General features: G+C 40.1%; 1 protein-coding gene across 1 annotated transcript in view; it reads left to right on the top strand.

Moving 5' to 3' along the window:
* Positions 1 to 16,420, top strand: part of KIF13B (kinesin family member 13B) — a 115,484-nt gene that overhangs the window by 57,902 nt on the left and 41,162 nt on the right. The window contains exons 13-23 of the mRNA XM_026846379.1: positions 2,303 to 2,437; positions 4,321 to 4,451; positions 5,495 to 5,581; positions 6,536 to 6,726; positions 7,563 to 7,773; positions 9,173 to 9,335; positions 10,357 to 10,503; positions 12,129 to 12,278; positions 12,953 to 13,081; positions 14,643 to 14,813; positions 15,741 to 15,898. Of these exons, the coding sequence (XP_026702180.1) occupies positions 2,303 to 2,437; positions 4,321 to 4,451; positions 5,495 to 5,581; positions 6,536 to 6,726; positions 7,563 to 7,773; positions 9,173 to 9,335; positions 10,357 to 10,503; positions 12,129 to 12,278; positions 12,953 to 13,081; positions 14,643 to 14,813; positions 15,741 to 15,898 (1,673 nt within the window). The remainder of the gene's footprint in view (positions 1 to 2,302; positions 2,438 to 4,320; positions 4,452 to 5,494; positions 5,582 to 6,535; positions 6,727 to 7,562; positions 7,774 to 9,172; positions 9,336 to 10,356; positions 10,504 to 12,128; positions 12,279 to 12,952; positions 13,082 to 14,642; positions 14,814 to 15,740; positions 15,899 to 16,420) is intronic.

Genomic DNA, 16,420 nt, shown 5'->3' with positions numbered 1-16,420 from the left:
AAAAAAAAAAAAAAAAAAAAAAGGAAAAAATGGAGCCTCTTATGCAAAAGCATCTTGTAGATGATGCAATCAGAATAGAGTGTTGACTTCAAAGATCCATTGTCAGAAATGCTGCTTATGACTACGAGGGCTTCCTGGCTTTCAAGGCAAACTTAGACCATGAGTTCTCTCTGTGTATAAGGGTGAATAATAATAGTAATAATAATAAAAAATCTGCTCTTATCCTACACAGTAGTTTCTAGGCATAGAAACCCTGAGTGTGCAAGGAGGCTGAAAAACTGGAGTTAGGGGCTCAGTGGCACAGACTAAGTCTGCCCTGATGTTTGCATAGAGCTGCTTTAGCTCTCTTCCTCTTTGTCTCAAATCCTCCGATGTTTCAGAAATGGGAGTTTCATGAGCTTTGCAGTTGTAGGGAAGTGATTTTTTTTTTTTTTTTTTTCCAGGAGGGATAAGGAATAGTGTTTGTGCAGTATAAGGCTCTTTCAGGACCACTTGGAAGCCAGTGGAAGGAACCTCCTGTCACCTTCCATAGGCTTATGGAGGCCCAAGGTTAAAGACATTTATATCATGGCTTGTCAAGTGATTTTTTTAATTTTTTTTTTTAATTTTTAAATTTTTTTTTGGCCAGCCTCCATTAACATCTGCCTGTCAAATTGTAGCAGGATAGGATGTAGAGAGAATTGTAAATCTTTGAGGAAAATAGGATTCCTTATAAAGAATGAGGGCAGTCGAAGAGGCAGTTTGTAGAAGTGGAGTGGCAATAAGGGTTCAAAGCCTTAAAGACTGTTTGAATATGCAGTTTTTCACATTTTCAGTGAGTATGTGACACACTTTTAATGTATTTTGAATGTTTAAGTTAATTAACATTAGGTCTTGAGCAAAAGTTAACAGAAACTAGCTCATGTTCTTGAGATCCTATGAGTCTAAATCCTATGAGATTTAGACTGTGGGCCAAATTGTCCTTTGGGCAACATGTTCTTTATCTCTGTAGATAATAAGGAATTATGTGAACTTCAGAGCCTGGCACTGGTGATCGGAAGAGAAATCTTTGACATCACACTGCAGTTTTTCCTCTGTCCTTTGTGTTTTGTTTTTATTTCTCTCTCTCCTACACACAACTTTTCCTTACAAGGCCATTACGTTGGTTTTATAAGTGTGTGGGGAGACAGGGTAACGAAAATGAAGAGCGAGTTGTACTTGCTATTGTTTGCAATTTTAATCTTGATTAGACCTGGTACAACTTCAATGCTGAACAGAATTATACCGAATAGTATAATACTAAGTTTTTTAATACAAAGGAGACTGGTAGGTAGAGGTCAGAACCTTAATAAGCATTCCAGCATTACCCCTACATAATTTCTGCTGATTTTTATTTTAAAGTCTCAGCATCACGGGGAAAGCACTGTAGGTCTCTTGTATTTTTTTATTTACTTGTTTTACCCTCCCCTGTTTCTGCTTCCCTCTAGTAATTCTGTGAGAGGTCTCCCATGTTTATTTTTAAAATTTTATTTGCTGTTGTGGACAGTGAGTCTCAGCTGCTGTATGATCCTGAGAACAATTCTCAACATTTCTCTCTCTCTTTTTTTTTCTTTTTTTTTTTTTTGTTCTGGTAGAAGAATCCCTTTCTGTTCTTAAGTCAGAAATGTTTAATGTTCCTCTTTCACTGCTCTAGTCTTCACCCAAACACTTCCCTTTGAAAGATGTACATTTTTGCACAGTAATGCTTTGTTGTTGAATTCTATGAAGTCTATTGACAAGAACAAAACACCATCCAAAATGCTACTATTCTTGTTCAGCAGGAAGTGTTATTTGGATTACTTAAATAGTAGGTTGCCAGTTCTTTGTCATTTTGATTGCTCTGGAATAAAAGATAGACACGGAGCTTGACTTGGCAGGGATTTAACTTAACTTGTTGCTTTTTAGCTGAAAAGAGAAAATAAAGGGCTCTAGAGATGTCTTTTGTGGTAGCCTTTTTGCTGTTCCAGTGAGGTCATGGAGAAGCTCCTACAGTACTGTAGTGTGCTGCTCTCAGCTGTTTTCTTTTTTTACTAAGAAGATTCAACTGTGTGAGACCATAACACGTAGATCTCTGAGACCAGAGGTGGAAGGACAAGAAAAATTACAGATATCCTGATCAAAGCTGCATATAACTAAGGCTTTTGTGTCTAATGTACTGCAGAAGAAAGTTACCTTTTTCAGAAGTAGCAGTGCATCATTTTGTTTTGTGGCTTTGGCAGATAGGAATTCATTTCCCAAGGGCTGTGCATCAGTCATCTTAATTTTGATGGCTACTCTCTTGCAGGAGCGTCAGAAACAGCTGGAAAGCCTTGGCATATCTCTTCAGTCTTCTGGAATAAAAGTTGGGGATAATAAGTGCTTCCTGGTTAATTTGAATGCAGATCCAGCTCTCAATGAACTTCTGGTATACTATTTAAAGGTAAAAATAAATATTGATATACATGTATAACTTTTTTTTTTAAATAGAATTGGGCATCTACTGCCATTGGCAGAAGTGTAATCAGATGATTTTATAAAAACTGCATATCTAAGGCATTCTCCAGTATTCATTGCTTTATTAAAAATAACATGACTGTAACCTTTTTATTTCAAATGTAATTCTTCATAGCAGAGGAAGGTTTGGAGATTTTTACATTTTTTTACTTTGATTTTTGAAAGAAATCTAGAGGCTTTATGCCAATTTTCACAAGGTTTTACCCAGAAAATTGTTATTCTTTTATGTGAGTAGTCCAAATTCTGACCTCTGTCTTCAGTTTACAAAATGCAGTTTTATTCCTCTTCATGCGGCTTGCCAGGAGAGAAAATCAAGTTCTGTTCTGCCTTAGCACTTCTGCTGATGTGCAGTCCCTGTTGCTGAGGTTAAACATAAAACACGTGACGTGACTTTTGGACTCTGCACTGAAACATTTGGGCAATTTAGTTTAACAAACTGTAGACATGGTCTGGAGTCAGGAGGAGAAACGAGATGCAACCATTTTTTAAATCACATGTTAGAGTACAAGTTCTAAAAATTTAGCAGTGAAAGACAATTGGCAGTTTGAGCTTCGCATTAAATCATTCTCTTCTCTTTGAAGTGGTCTGTAGTAACTCTCAAAACAGCCACAAAATTAGCAATGGGGCTGAAAGATGGTTTTGGTTTAGTTGGTCTTAGGAAGTACATGATCCTCTTCTATATCAGTCATCGTTGCTCTGTGACATCTCAATGAAAACAAGGGAAAGAGCTTTCTCAATGTTGTATCTGCTAAAAAACATTAAAAAGCACAGAGAGCTGAGCTGAGGTTTTGGGAGAAAAATTGAATTCTTTCCCAGACGCCTTGCACGTAGGTGTCCAGAGTGTGACTCAAGCTGCTAAATCAGCCTTGACACTGACAGCTATTAAAGCAGAGCCGACTTCTGTGGTGTTCATTGTGAACACACAACAAGAGCACGCTGGAGCCAAAGCCTGCTCAGAAACCAGGGCTTGACCCATCACTACCAGCAGAAAAGTCTCAGCTGATACTGTGCTACTTTCCTTTCCTAGAGAAAATCCCTTTGCACGGGGTAAGTTTTGTGTGTTTGTAAGTCTTTATTATTTTTTTTGAACAACGTGAATTTGTTGGTGGAGAATTTTGGTGTAGAAATCCGTGTTCTTTGAAATTCTTTCATTAAAATGACTTACACTTGTTTTGCCTGAAATCCTGAGATTAAACTCTTGCTTCTCAGAGTAAATGTCTTGCCCACATTCTCTTCAATGCTGAACTGCATGTGTACTAGATATTAAAAGTACTGAAGAACAACTTGATCTGAGTTATTTAAACTATTGTATTTATTTCTCAAAAATTGCTTAGAGATGCCTAAAAAAGAAGTGGATGAATTGAGGCATGTGTGGAGTCATCCTTTGTCTGCCAAATCCCTCACGCCTCAAGTACTTAGGAATTTCCTAACCTGTTGGATGATCTCAGTGGAACCTGTGTAATAGCCATGGATCTAACCACTGTGAACCTGTCTTAATTCCTCTTTGAACTCCTTTATACTTTTGACTTCTACAACATCCCGAGGCACTGAATTCCACAACTAAATTATAGAAACCTCTTCATCTTCGGATTTAACCATTGCCTATAAACTTTCCTGTGTGCTCCCTACTTGTCAGACAAAGGAAGGATTTACTTGCAACATTCCATTTTCCTTTTTGCCTCTAAGGGAAGTATTGAACAGCTTTCAAATTTGGGAACTAGAAGACAAGATACATCCAGAAGAATGGTTGAGTTAGAACTAGTGAATTTTTGTAATCCATTGTTAACATCTGAATTAATTTTTCCCCAGGAGCACACGTTAATAGGCTCAGACAACTCTCAAGATATCCAGCTATGTGGAATGGGAATCCTTCCTGAACACTGCATTATAGACATCACCCCAGAAGGACAGGTTATGTTAACACCTCAAAAAAATACTAGGTAAAGTAATAAAATGCAGTTCCAGTTGTATAATAACGGTAGTTTTAGCTGGTGTTTTATGAGTAGTGGTGCAAAAAGATAGTTAAAAGAATAATTTTTCCTATGTATTCTGAAATAAGAAAATTCTACTTCTTGTACCCTGCTTTTACGTTTTGTATTAATTGTCACCTACCCCTCTGTCAACTCCTATCTTTTGTTCTAATGAGATTTCTCTCAGTGATGGTGTTTGTAGTCTAAGTTTTCAAAGAGAAGATGAGTAAATTGCATATGCTTTCAGCATGAGGATACTGATTTGCATCTGTGTAGATGTAACTATCGAAATTTGAATTAATTTTCTAAGAAATCTGTTGATATGCAAAGAGCTGCTGAAGCATTTGTTGCTTTATTTGATTAAGTAGCAGTACTTGAAAAGCAGATGGTATGGTCAAATCGATTACAAGATGACATGCATTGTCAGCATCTCCAATAATTTATTGTTAGATACACAAAACTCAACAATTTCACATTTACCCCCATTTCTAGTTGATCTCATTTGAGCAAGAGATTGAACTGGATGACATCCCAAGATTCCCTTCAAACTTGAGTTACCCTGTCGTCCTGTTTTCAGACTTAATCTGACTCTGAAATAAAAGTAGTTTCCGATTATACTTAAGTAGTTTATTGCCTTTATACAGCAAAGGTCTCTGATGTCTTACTCAAGTGTTTCTATTTTGTGTTTGTATTTCAAAGTAGTGCAAAAAGGGTTTATTTCCAGTGACAACATCTTTTCTTAGGCCCCTCATTTTTAAGATCTAATTATACTCCCCAGACATAGCTGTCATATCTATCTAAAAGTATTGAACTCCATAAGCTTAAGCAATCAAAAGAAGCTGAGTTTGAGAAGTACAGGGTAGATCAGTGAAGTTTCTGGGGATATTTTGCCTGTTTGCAATCCATAAACCTGTTCTCCTACCTTAACTAGTTACAATACTGTAGTATTGGGGAAAAAAAAAAAAAAAAGGCTTATATGGATGCATTTGCTTCAGATTTTTGCCTTTTCACAGGACGTTTGTAAATGGTTCTGCTGTCGTGTGTCCTATCCAGCTACATCACGGAGACAGAATACTGTGGGGAAACAACCACTTCTTCAGGTACAAAAGTTGTTAAAGAAATTGTTTAATCTTAAGGTACAAGGAAAATGTCAGTGGAACGTTCAAGCTGCAGGAGGAGGTGATTTCTTTTTCATTGGGGTTATAAAGGCAATGCTGATGACTTCTTGGATGCTATATGTCACACAACTGCGTGTGATTTTAATTTCAGAGCATTAGGTTAACTTCTTGTATTTTCGAGGCACTGTAACCTTGCTGATGAGGACCTTGCTGTAGTTATCAGTACTGTTATCTTACTGAAGAGATTTAATTTTGGAGCTGGTAACTTTAATGTGGTTTGGTACCACATACTAAGTACTTTCTCTCCCACAGTGAAAATATTACACCCAAGCTTTGACTTGAATAGGTTGCCTTTTGCATTTTGCAAATAAGGGGTTAGATTTTGACCGATGTTATACAGTGATTTGGGTCTTACAAAGTCACTGTGTTCCCTGTTCCCTGGAATTCCAGCTCCAGCCGTACCTACAACCTTCCTGTATCACACAGGATCACTGGTAGAAGTTTTCTCCAGAAGACTCTGGTCTTGAAACCCTCTGTGTCTCATCTGAAATACTTTAAAGATCAGTGGATTTAAATGATAATCTAAAACTTAATTGCTTTCTTTTATGCTTGAAAGAACAATCAGCATTAAAAGTGGGATAATTTAATTATTGCCTCTAAATTATTTTGATATGGGATGACTGAAAAATTCATGGTTATCTAAACTATATGATTAGTAATATCGGGTACTCCCTATTATTACAGTGTAGAATGGATTGGTTAGTTTGCCTTGAACTCCCCTGTTTACCTTGAGGAAAACTACACTCACAGGAGATCAACAAATATTGAAAGGGAGTAATCTACTGATTTGGATAATTTCAGTAATCTTTGAGAGCAACCCTGTGTTTCAGAGTTGAGCATTTAATAGTTCATTAAAAATTTTCCTCTTATTTAAAGGCTGAATTTGCCAAAGAAGAAAAAGAAGGCAGATCATGAGGATGAAGAGCGAGACAACTCTATGAAGTGCAGTAATAGTGTTGAGCAGCTGGACACGGATGGAGACAATTCCAGTGAAGTGTCTAGTGAGATTAACTTCAGCTATGAATATGCCCAGATGGAAGTCACTATGAAGGCACTTGGTAGTAATGGTAAGAGGCAACAGAAATGATTGGAAATATGTACAGAATACAGGGTTAACATCTTCAGGGACTCTTAACCACAAACTTTTTCCCTTATAACTTCCTATTGGAGAATTTTTCTTGTGAATGAGTCATCATAGCCACTTTTGCACTTGAGGGGAAAAAAAAACCCATTGCAGACTGTTTTGTTTGGCAGTTCTTGTTGAGGGCAAATCCAAAACCGGAATATTGGTGGCACTGCAGCCTCAAATCAAAGTGTTTTCACTTTGTTGTTTATTTTTCTTGTGTTATGTCTCAGTCCGGCATCGACTGTAGTGATTTCTGTCTCGGAAACTATGTTCTTTAGTTTTTGTGGTCTTACATAGCTGTCCCAGAATGACGTTATTTTGGGAAACAGTAGGAATGTTTTTTTCATTTTGGTCTTTCCCTTTTCTCAGTTCTCTTAAATCATCCATTCAATCTGCTCTGTCGATGTTTAATTTGCTCCACAGTTCAGCACCATTTTTTAATATGCATTACAATGAAAATATAATCTTTCCCTCCTTTTATATGATAACAGTGTTTACTGTCTAGGACGTTCCTCACCATGGATTTCAGTGGCTACTGCAGGCTCTAACATGAAAAACTGCAAATATAGGATGGGGAGGGAACTACCAATGATAGTAAATTGTGCCTTGCCCAAGGTCATACAGCATATCTGTAGCAGGACTTGGTAAAGATCTCACCTTTCCAAGTCCCCCATCTCTGCCCCATATTCATGACATGACTGTTTCCATTTAATTTTATGGTTACCAGGTATTTGACCCCCAGAAGTACTAGCTTCTTTATTTTCAACATCTGATTAGATCCAATGCAGTCAATCTTGCAAAGCCTGGAGCAGCAGCACGAAGAGGAGAAGAGATCTGCCCTCGAGCGCCAGAGACTGATGTATGAACACGAACTGGAGCAGTTACGACGGCGACTGTCGCCAGAGAAGCAGCATTTCCGCAGCATGGACAGGTTCTCCTTTCATTCTCCCAGCGCTCAGCAGCGCTTAAGGCAGTGGGCAGAGGAGAGGTGGGTCATCAAAGCTGACCATGAGTGTTCATTGAAAGTTCTTCAAGTGCTAGTGAATTTTGCAAGTTTTTAATTTTTAACAAGAGGGAACAGCTTTAAACTGCAACAGGGAAGGGTCAGACTGGACATGAGGAGAAAAATTTCTCCCAGCAAGAGTGGTCAGAGAGTGAAACAGACTGCCCAGGGAGGGGGGAGTCCCCATCCCTGGGGGGGTTTCAGGGCCGTTGGGATGAGCTGTGGGGGATGTGGGGTAGGGGAGAACTGTGTAGAGTCGGGCTGAGGGTTGGACTCGGTGATCCCGAGGGGCTTTTCCAACCCGAGTGATTCTGGGATTCTGTAATTGCATTGCACACCTTTGCCAAATTTCTGAGAGGGCTCCTGTTGGGGAGGACCGCAAAAATATTAGCATAAGAACAATCAGTCCTATAATGTTACAAAAGGTGAGAAAGAATGAGTGCCTACTTTGTTGTTAAGGAGAAACTCTATCTTGATTGGCAATAGATTTGACTAAAGATGAGGTGATTGGAAGAAATACTGGGACTCCTGTGAGTTTGTTCTTCTGTGGGTCGTGACTCAGCTGCTGGAAGGTTGTTTTTCCTCTTGACTCACATCCACCTGTCTGACCTGGGCAGGTCCTGGCAACCAGAAGTGTGCAGAAAGAAAAGGGAATACGAGGATGATACAAAGAATTTTGATCCAGAGCATTGCAAAAAGCTGTTAATAACCACAGAGGGGCCACTGTCCTCTTTTGCCTCTTCCTGGGCAATTGCACTGAAGTTATTTACTTCAGCCTCTAAATGATTGTTTTCAGTATTACTGTCAGAAAGAGCAGCTGCAGGAGGAAGATGAAATGTACCCTAAAGCAATGAGTATTGTAAAGACATTGTAATGAGAAGATACAAATTAATTTATATGCCTAGAGAAGCAGCTTTTGAAATAGAAAGTATTTGAGACAATCTAACAAGGTGTTAGCTGTGTGTCTGGAATGTTTTGTGGTACCAGATTCCTGCTGCACAGTTGGCACACTCTCACGCTTGCCAGGAAGGCCAGTGAGCAAGTGGGTCATGGTGTCTGAATAAACCTTTCTCTGTAAGATGGAACATCCACATCTGTGGTGGGGAAACCCTGGAATAAGCCACACAAGAGCTGACTGTTCAGCAGATGCATGGAGAAGTCTCCAAAGCCAGCAGTATGCTAAATTTGTGCAGATAATTTTTTTTTTTTTTTCCCCAAGAAAATGCAATTCAATTCACCTGATTTTTTTTGTTGTTGTTTGTTTTAAAAAGCTGAATGTTAAGACTCCTTCCTATCAGGTACTGATTTGCTTGCACTTAGTTTCAGTACTTAAATGCCATAATTTTTCCCATCTCCCCTTTCAAATCCCCCTTTTTTTTTACAGAGAAGAAATGTTGACCCACAGCCTGAGAAAGCTGCGAGAGCAGATTGTTAAAGCCAATTTGTATGTGAGAGAAGCCAATTTTATTGGAGAGGAATTGGACAAGAGAACAGAATATAAAGTTACCCTCCAGATTCCAGCTTCAAGCCTTAATGCTAACAGTAAGGTAAGATAGCCCTGATGGAACTAAATCATTGCTCAGTAAGTTTGCCCCTCAGCGTTTATATTTGTTATATTTTGACTTGTAATGGTCTGGATAGTTTTCCAGTCTGTTCATGTGCACTAAACAGGGCTCTGTTCAGCGCATGCTACGCCCTTACCTTATTTTTTTACCATGAAAATCTTACAGTGTGCTATCTTACTGAGAAATGTTTTGGTGTAAGACCTTTCCCCTGGTGTTGGAAGTTCACACTTGCTTCTGTTCCAGTGCTAAAATATGGTCAGGGTAGGTAACATCTATTTCAAGTATATACCATCACCTTGTGGACATTTGGCTTTACATCAGCCTAATGAGCTGAGAAAATGCTGTCATCCCCGTTGTGCAGGGAGGAACTGAATTATTTGTTCCAGGTATTTTAGAAATTTGGAAAGGAGGGAACTGAACCCAGACTTCCATGTCTCAGGCTGGCTCCCTAAGGTGGTATTATTTTTGTTCTTGAGGTCAGCTCAATATTTTGGTGATACTCAGGCCATCGTTAGTACAGAAGATGTATTTTATTCCAGGATTATAATTTTTATCAGTTACTTTAGAAATTTTTCTGGTCTGCTTTTTTTTTTTCTTGCAGCCTTCAGGCACATCTAGAAACAGGCTGGTAAAGAGGGTTAAGCATCTGCACTAGTTGAAAGTTGCAGACACTAGTAACCTTAGCTGGAACTCCAAGCCTGCTGTAACTTGAGAATATTTGTGAAATGTGTAAATGTTCCTATTTCTAACAGTTATGTAAGGTGAAAATCCACAGAAACTAGTGGTAGTAGCTGTGATCAGACTTTGCAATTAAACTATACACGGATATACTGTGACAGCTGAACTCGGAGACTGTCACGCTTGAATTTGGTTGTTCAAGCTACAATAAAAAAAGAACAAAATCCAGACTTTTCCCAAAGATGTTCTCAGTTTTGTATTGGTTTTAAACTATTGCTTCACTGTTGTGACATGAAATCCTTATCGATATCTCTTTGTTTCACAGAGAGGTGCGATTCTCAGTGAGCCTGCTATTCAGGTGAGAAGAAAAGGGAAAGGCAAGCAGATCTGGTCACTGGAAAAGCTGGAGAATCGACTGGTAGATATGAGGGATCTTTACCAGGAGTGGAAAGACTGTGAGGAAGACAATCCAGTAAGTAAAAATTACTCCAGTATTGTACTGATAGAATTACATCCCTGTGAAAATTTTTTTGTTTAACTAGATGTGAGAAAATCTTGGGGACAGGGGGAGGAGGTGTACATGAAGAGGTTAAGTTTTCCTGAGCCTTTGCTTTCCCTAGTACTGAGTGGACCTTCAGCATTTCATTAACCCTTATCTTGTCACTCTGATGCTTGTTTGCATGCATAGTTAATGACCAAACCGAGCATGCAATAAGAAGCAGTAAGTAAACAAAAGAGGGTGTTCAGTTGATGTTCAGTCTGACTTCTCTGATCTGACAACATTAAAGAGAACTTGCTGAGGACAGGCCTTATGCTCGGTCCCAAGAAAAACTCGAGCTTCCGTTGTTCATATGATATAATTGGATGAGGGATTATTGGATGAGGGAAGGGCTGTGGATGTTGTTTACCTTGACTTTAGCAAGGCCTTAGGCACTGTTTCTCACAGCATTCTCCTGGTGAAACTGGCTGCTCGTGGCTTGGATGGGCACACGCTTTGCTGGGTAAAAAAACTGTCTGGATGGTCTGGCCCAAAGAGTTGTGGTGAATGGAGTTAAATCTGGTTGGCGGCTCGTCACATCACGAGTGGTGACCCCAGGGCTCGGTTTTGGGGCCACCCCTGTTTAACATCTTTACTGATGATCTAGATGAGGGGATCGAGGGCAATCTCAGTCAGTTTGCAGCTGACACCCAGCTGGGTGGGAGTGTTGATCTGCTTGAGGGTGGGGAGGCTGCAGAGAGACCTGGACAGGGGCTGCCCTTGGGCCACAACAACCCCCAGGGGGGCTACAGGCCTGGGGAGGAGTGGCTGGAGAGCTGCCGGTCAGAGAGGGACTGGGGGGTGAGAATGAGCCAGAGTGTGCCCAGGGGGCCAAGGAGGGCAACGGCATCCTGGCTGGTGTCAGCACTGGCGTGGCCAGCAGGGACAGGGAAGGGATCTGAGCCCTGGGCTCGGCACTGGGGAGGCCGCCCCTCGCTGAGTGGGTTCAGTTCTGGGCCCCTCACCCCAAAAAGGCCATTGAATGACTCGAGCGTGGCCAGAGAAGGGCAACGGAGCTGGGGCAGGGTCTGGAGCACAGGTCTGCTGGGGAGCGGCTGGGGGAACTGGGGGGGTTCAGTCTGGAGCAGAGGAGGCTGAGGGGAGACCTCCTGGCCCTCTGCAACTCCCTGCCAGGAGGGGGCAGAGAGGGGGGATGAGTCTCTGGAGCCAAGGCCCCAGCGCCAGGCCCCGAGGGAATGGCCTCAAGCTGCCCAGGGCAGGGTCAGGCTGGCTCTGAGGAAGGATTTCTGTGCAGAAGGGGCTGTTGGGCGTTGGAATGGGCTGCCCAGGGCAGGGGGGAGTCCCCGGGATCCCTGGAGGGGTTGAAGAGTCGGGCTGAGCCAGCGCTGAGGGATCTGGGGGAGTTGGGAACGGTCAGGGGGAGGTGAATGGTGGGGCTGGAGGAACTTCAGGGGCTTTTCCAACCCAGATGATTCTGTGATTCTGTGATCTAGCCTCTTGCTTGAGTCGTTTTTTCTTTCATTAGACTGGTTGTGCAATACTGAAAACTGTTTCATGAAAAGCTTGTTTTTCTTACATTATTCTGAATTTGATTGAAGGTGATGAGAGCTTACTTCAGGCGAGCTGATCCATTCTACGATGAGCAGGAAAACCACAGCCTCATCGGAGTAGCCAATGTTTTTCTTGAGTGCCTGTTCTATGATGTGAAGCTACAATATGCTGTTCCAATCATCAATCAGAAGGGAGAGGTTTGTCATTCTTCTATAATCTGTCCTTACTCAACTGTTTAATTACAGCACATTATTACCAGTATATAGTAGATATTTTTCAGTTTCATGTGCCCAATTTTTTTGCTAACAATTTTTAGTTACACAAATCCCATAATACCTTACCAGAGTTGTTTAGACAGCTCTGAATTCCATCACAGTGATTGTGAAAGGAAGAAGCTTTGTGAGCACCTTTCTGGACAAAGCAGCCCAAAATAAGTTATTAGTAGAGTGAGTATGAGCTGTAGCTCCACTGGCTTTCACCGAGTACCATCCAGAGCAGTCACTTAACTATACACTGCAAGAACAACTTCAAAGGCAGCTAGAGCATACCAGGCAACATTCTCTGTGCTCTGCATCACCTGTGCACTTCACAGACTCTCTAAAGAGTGGTATGAAGGTGAGGATGAATGCAGCATGCTGTTCCCAAAGTCACTCTAGTGGCCAATTTCTTGATGATTATACTACAGAGACTCTTTGATTCTTGCTCCAAAGTGTTCTTCAACTGGTGGAACAAATTCAGAGTGCAAAACAATAGAAAGGAATAAAATGTTTTCTGCTTATAAACTGGAAACAGCAGTAGTTGTAGTTACCTGAAGGGGTGAACATGTCGCTGTTTTCTGGCACACAAGTAATTCTTACTTCTCTCTTTTTAGGTGTCAGGTCGTCTCCACATTGAAGTTGTTCGAGTGAGTGGAGAGATAGATGACAGGTTGGTTGGAGGTGAGGATAGTCCAGACTATTCAAATGAAAATGACACTCAGGAGAGAAAACTTGTCTGCAGGGTGAGTTCCAGATATATCCCAACCTCTGAGCAACCTTCTGTCTTTCCATTGCAAGACTTAGAGAAGTCCCTGGCACACTGGCTTCTGGAGATTAGGTGTCTCCTTGTAATCTCCTGCACCGGATTCGCTTCCAGTACCAGCTACACGGCAGAGTCCTGTCTTTAAACTCATTGACTGACTATATGAAACTGTATTGATGTTTCAGGATTTAAAAAAAAAAAAGGGGGCAAATAATTTAGCTGTACCTAAATTCAGAATTCTAAATTTAATTCTAAATTTAAACTCTGTATGTACAGAGTTTAATACTTTTGCTGTATTTGTTTCATGGCTTCACCTAAATGTCCTCATGCCCAGCATTTGGCCTGAAGTACTGCTGCTATCTTTTCTCAGATATTTTGTTTCTGGAGTGGCTGAAATAGTAGAGAACTAGATGGTTTTTATTTCTTTCAATCTCCCATTATTTTTTTTTTAACCTGCAAGGTATTCATTAAACTGTACTTATACGCATTCAGTCTTACCCTAGACAGTTTATTGTAGTCTTGGAAGACATGAGAGATCTGTGCACTAAGGATTGGAGCTCCAATGTCTAATTCAAAAGGAGTCACAGAATCGGATAAAGTCCCATTGTTCTGTGAATCATTCTCCCTCAATATGTGTGTTTAAATATTCAGTATTTTGTGAAATATATGCAGGTGTGGTTATAATTGTTAGTAATAGAAAGTTAGCAGGAAGTATTTAGTAGCAGTTCTGTGTTGTAGTAAAACTCAAGATAGGCTAAGCTACAGATTAGTAAAGAGGGAGGCAAAAAGCACTAGAGGGAGTGATCTCCAACTCTGCTGCCCCTGGACAACATGAACAATTTGGTGGAAATCGTACTCCTTTTCACTTTTTATTCTGCCCCATAGAGCTCCATGTGCTTGCAAGCAGTATGGGGCATTGGTTGCAGGAAACATTCTCCTGAGGATCCGAGTGCTGCCTTACTATAGAAGTCTAATTTGATCTTAATTTGACAAGTGGGGAATAGAAATTTATTAAATAATATGGTTAATATGATGGCTTTGTTTAGATCAGAAGGTGTATTTAAAACATTTTGTTTCTGTTTAGCAGAGGGGACAGGCTACGCTTGTATTATTGGGGTTATTTTTGCTTGATTTATAGGATCACAGAAGGACAAGTCATATCTTGAAACAACTATTTTGCAGAATATAGGAGCCATTTTTGGTAGAAGTGTGAGAATTTTATTGTAGACCTCTTCAGTTACAACGTATTTGGTGCATCTCACCATTAAAAATTAGCGAAATGTTTGTGAAGTTCAGCCCTTTAGCTTTCATTCCCAAGAACTATGTCCCTTGTGACATCTAGTGGCGATGTTCAGCTGGTGCACCCCAAATATTGTCTCCAATGTATATCAATGCAGAAATTTATATTTTCTAGTTTTTTCTGCCTTTTTTTTTTGTTATTATTCGCAGTGCAACATAATAACATTGTTCCAACACAAGATATATTTAATTTTATGCCCAATGAGTAAGAGCTTTTCCTTTATTTCTCATCCCTCTTCTAGATTAAAATACTTCAAGCTACCGGTTTGCCACAGCACCTCTCCAACTTTGTGTTCTGCAAATATACATTCTGGGATCAACTGGAGCCAGTTAATGTTGCACCTGAGGTGGATCCTTCCTTATCTTCCACCAGCAAGGAGCCGCGGTGCATGGTTGTCTTTGATCACTGCAATGTAATTTTTTTTTTTTATTTTATTAATAAAACTGCAGGCAGGCAAAGCATGTTTATGCTTGTATAACAATTTAGGTGCCTCTTTGCTCACATTATAATATTTCGTGAGGCTAATAGCCTAATACTGTTTTTAATAAGCTCTTAAACATCTGCAGAGCCCATATAAGTTTGATTGTTCTACACTGTTCACTTGTACAAAAATCACAGAAGGTGAAGTGAATTAATAATGGAAAGCAATTTAATAAAGGAAACCGGTCTGTTCAGCAGAGAGACTTATGTTAGAGTTTACCCACACTAAAAATGCTGCTGACTGTGAATGGAGTCTGAATACATTTGCCCTCCATATCTGAGCTGATCACTCTACACTCTGATGTAGCAGAGAGAAATGTCCCAGTCCTGAGACATGATGCCTGTTGTCCTAATGTAGATGTTGAAGTGAGGTGGTGGGTCTCAGAGCAGACTGTTTCTATTGACTTTCAAGCGACTGTCTGAATGGAGGCATCTTTAATATCTAAAGTCAGCTTAGATGAATGCCAACCAATTGCCTGAATTCTCTTCTTTCTAAAATTTGGCATGACACTGATCAATTTATTCCACTTAGCATTTGTAAAAGAGATATAATACCTTCTGATGAGTTTTGGTTTTCTGATTCTGAACATTAGAACATATTAGAACATTTTGGTTTTTAAACCATCTGATCAGGGCTTGGGACAGCATGCAGTCAGTTTTCAGCTCTTTACACACTCTAATCTTCAGCAAATTCTGTATTTTTGCCTTGCTTAACTGATTTTGCAAACTGAGGTGACAGTTCTCCCTTTTCTCTATATTGTGTCTTGGGGATCAGGGTGACTTTACTACAAGCTGGTATTAAATCTCTAAGCCTAAATCATTGTCTACTCATAGTCATCAAACGATTTGTCACTTACAGGAAGTTTCTGTAAATATTTCCGAAGACTTCATGGAACATCTTTATGATGGTGCTTTGGCAATTGAGGTATATGGGCACAAGCAGAGTGGTGACCGCAAAAATCCAGCCCTGTGGGATTTGGGAATAATTCAAGCCAAAACACGCAGCCTTCGTGACAGGTAAGCATGGAAGATAGGTCTTTGGTTTAGAATTGTGAAAAATCACTGTCTGAGGTGCCCAATTTTGAAGCAGGTTTGGGATAAGTAGTCAAATTTTGAACTGAAGGCAACTGACCATGTGTTTTGAGACTGTATCTATTGGACTATTATAAATAGACTCTGTCTATTGGAAAAATACAGTGTGATGTATCAGTAGGGTTTAAAAAAGTGAAAGAGGAGAAATGCCCATCTCTGTTTCAAATTAAAAGTGGTAAAACTTGAGACTTTCAAGTCCCTCATATTTAGGAAAACTCAAGTGTTTTACAAAAGAGTAAGCTGATTATTTTCCTTTATGTTGTGACGCTAGTCTGTGCCAGAAAGAGCTAGCAAGTCTAAAACAGCAAAGAAGTTGTTCTGACTGTATGCTGATACATTTATTCAAGGCCTGACTCTAATTCATTCTTGGCCATGAAATGTCATCACTTCCATTGGAAGAGCTGTATTGCTAATTACTTCAGTTGAAGTAAACATGCATCTGTATGG

This window comes from Athene cunicularia (genome assembly GCF_003259725.1).
Source record: "Athene cunicularia isolate RWA chromosome 3 unlocalized genomic scaffold, athCun1 chr3_part1, whole genome shotgun sequence".
NCBI lineage: Eukaryota > Metazoa > Chordata > Aves > Strigiformes > Strigidae > Athene > Athene cunicularia.
The sequence above is the reverse complement of the archived record's forward strand: the minus strand, read 5'-3'. Positions and strand labels throughout refer to the sequence as shown.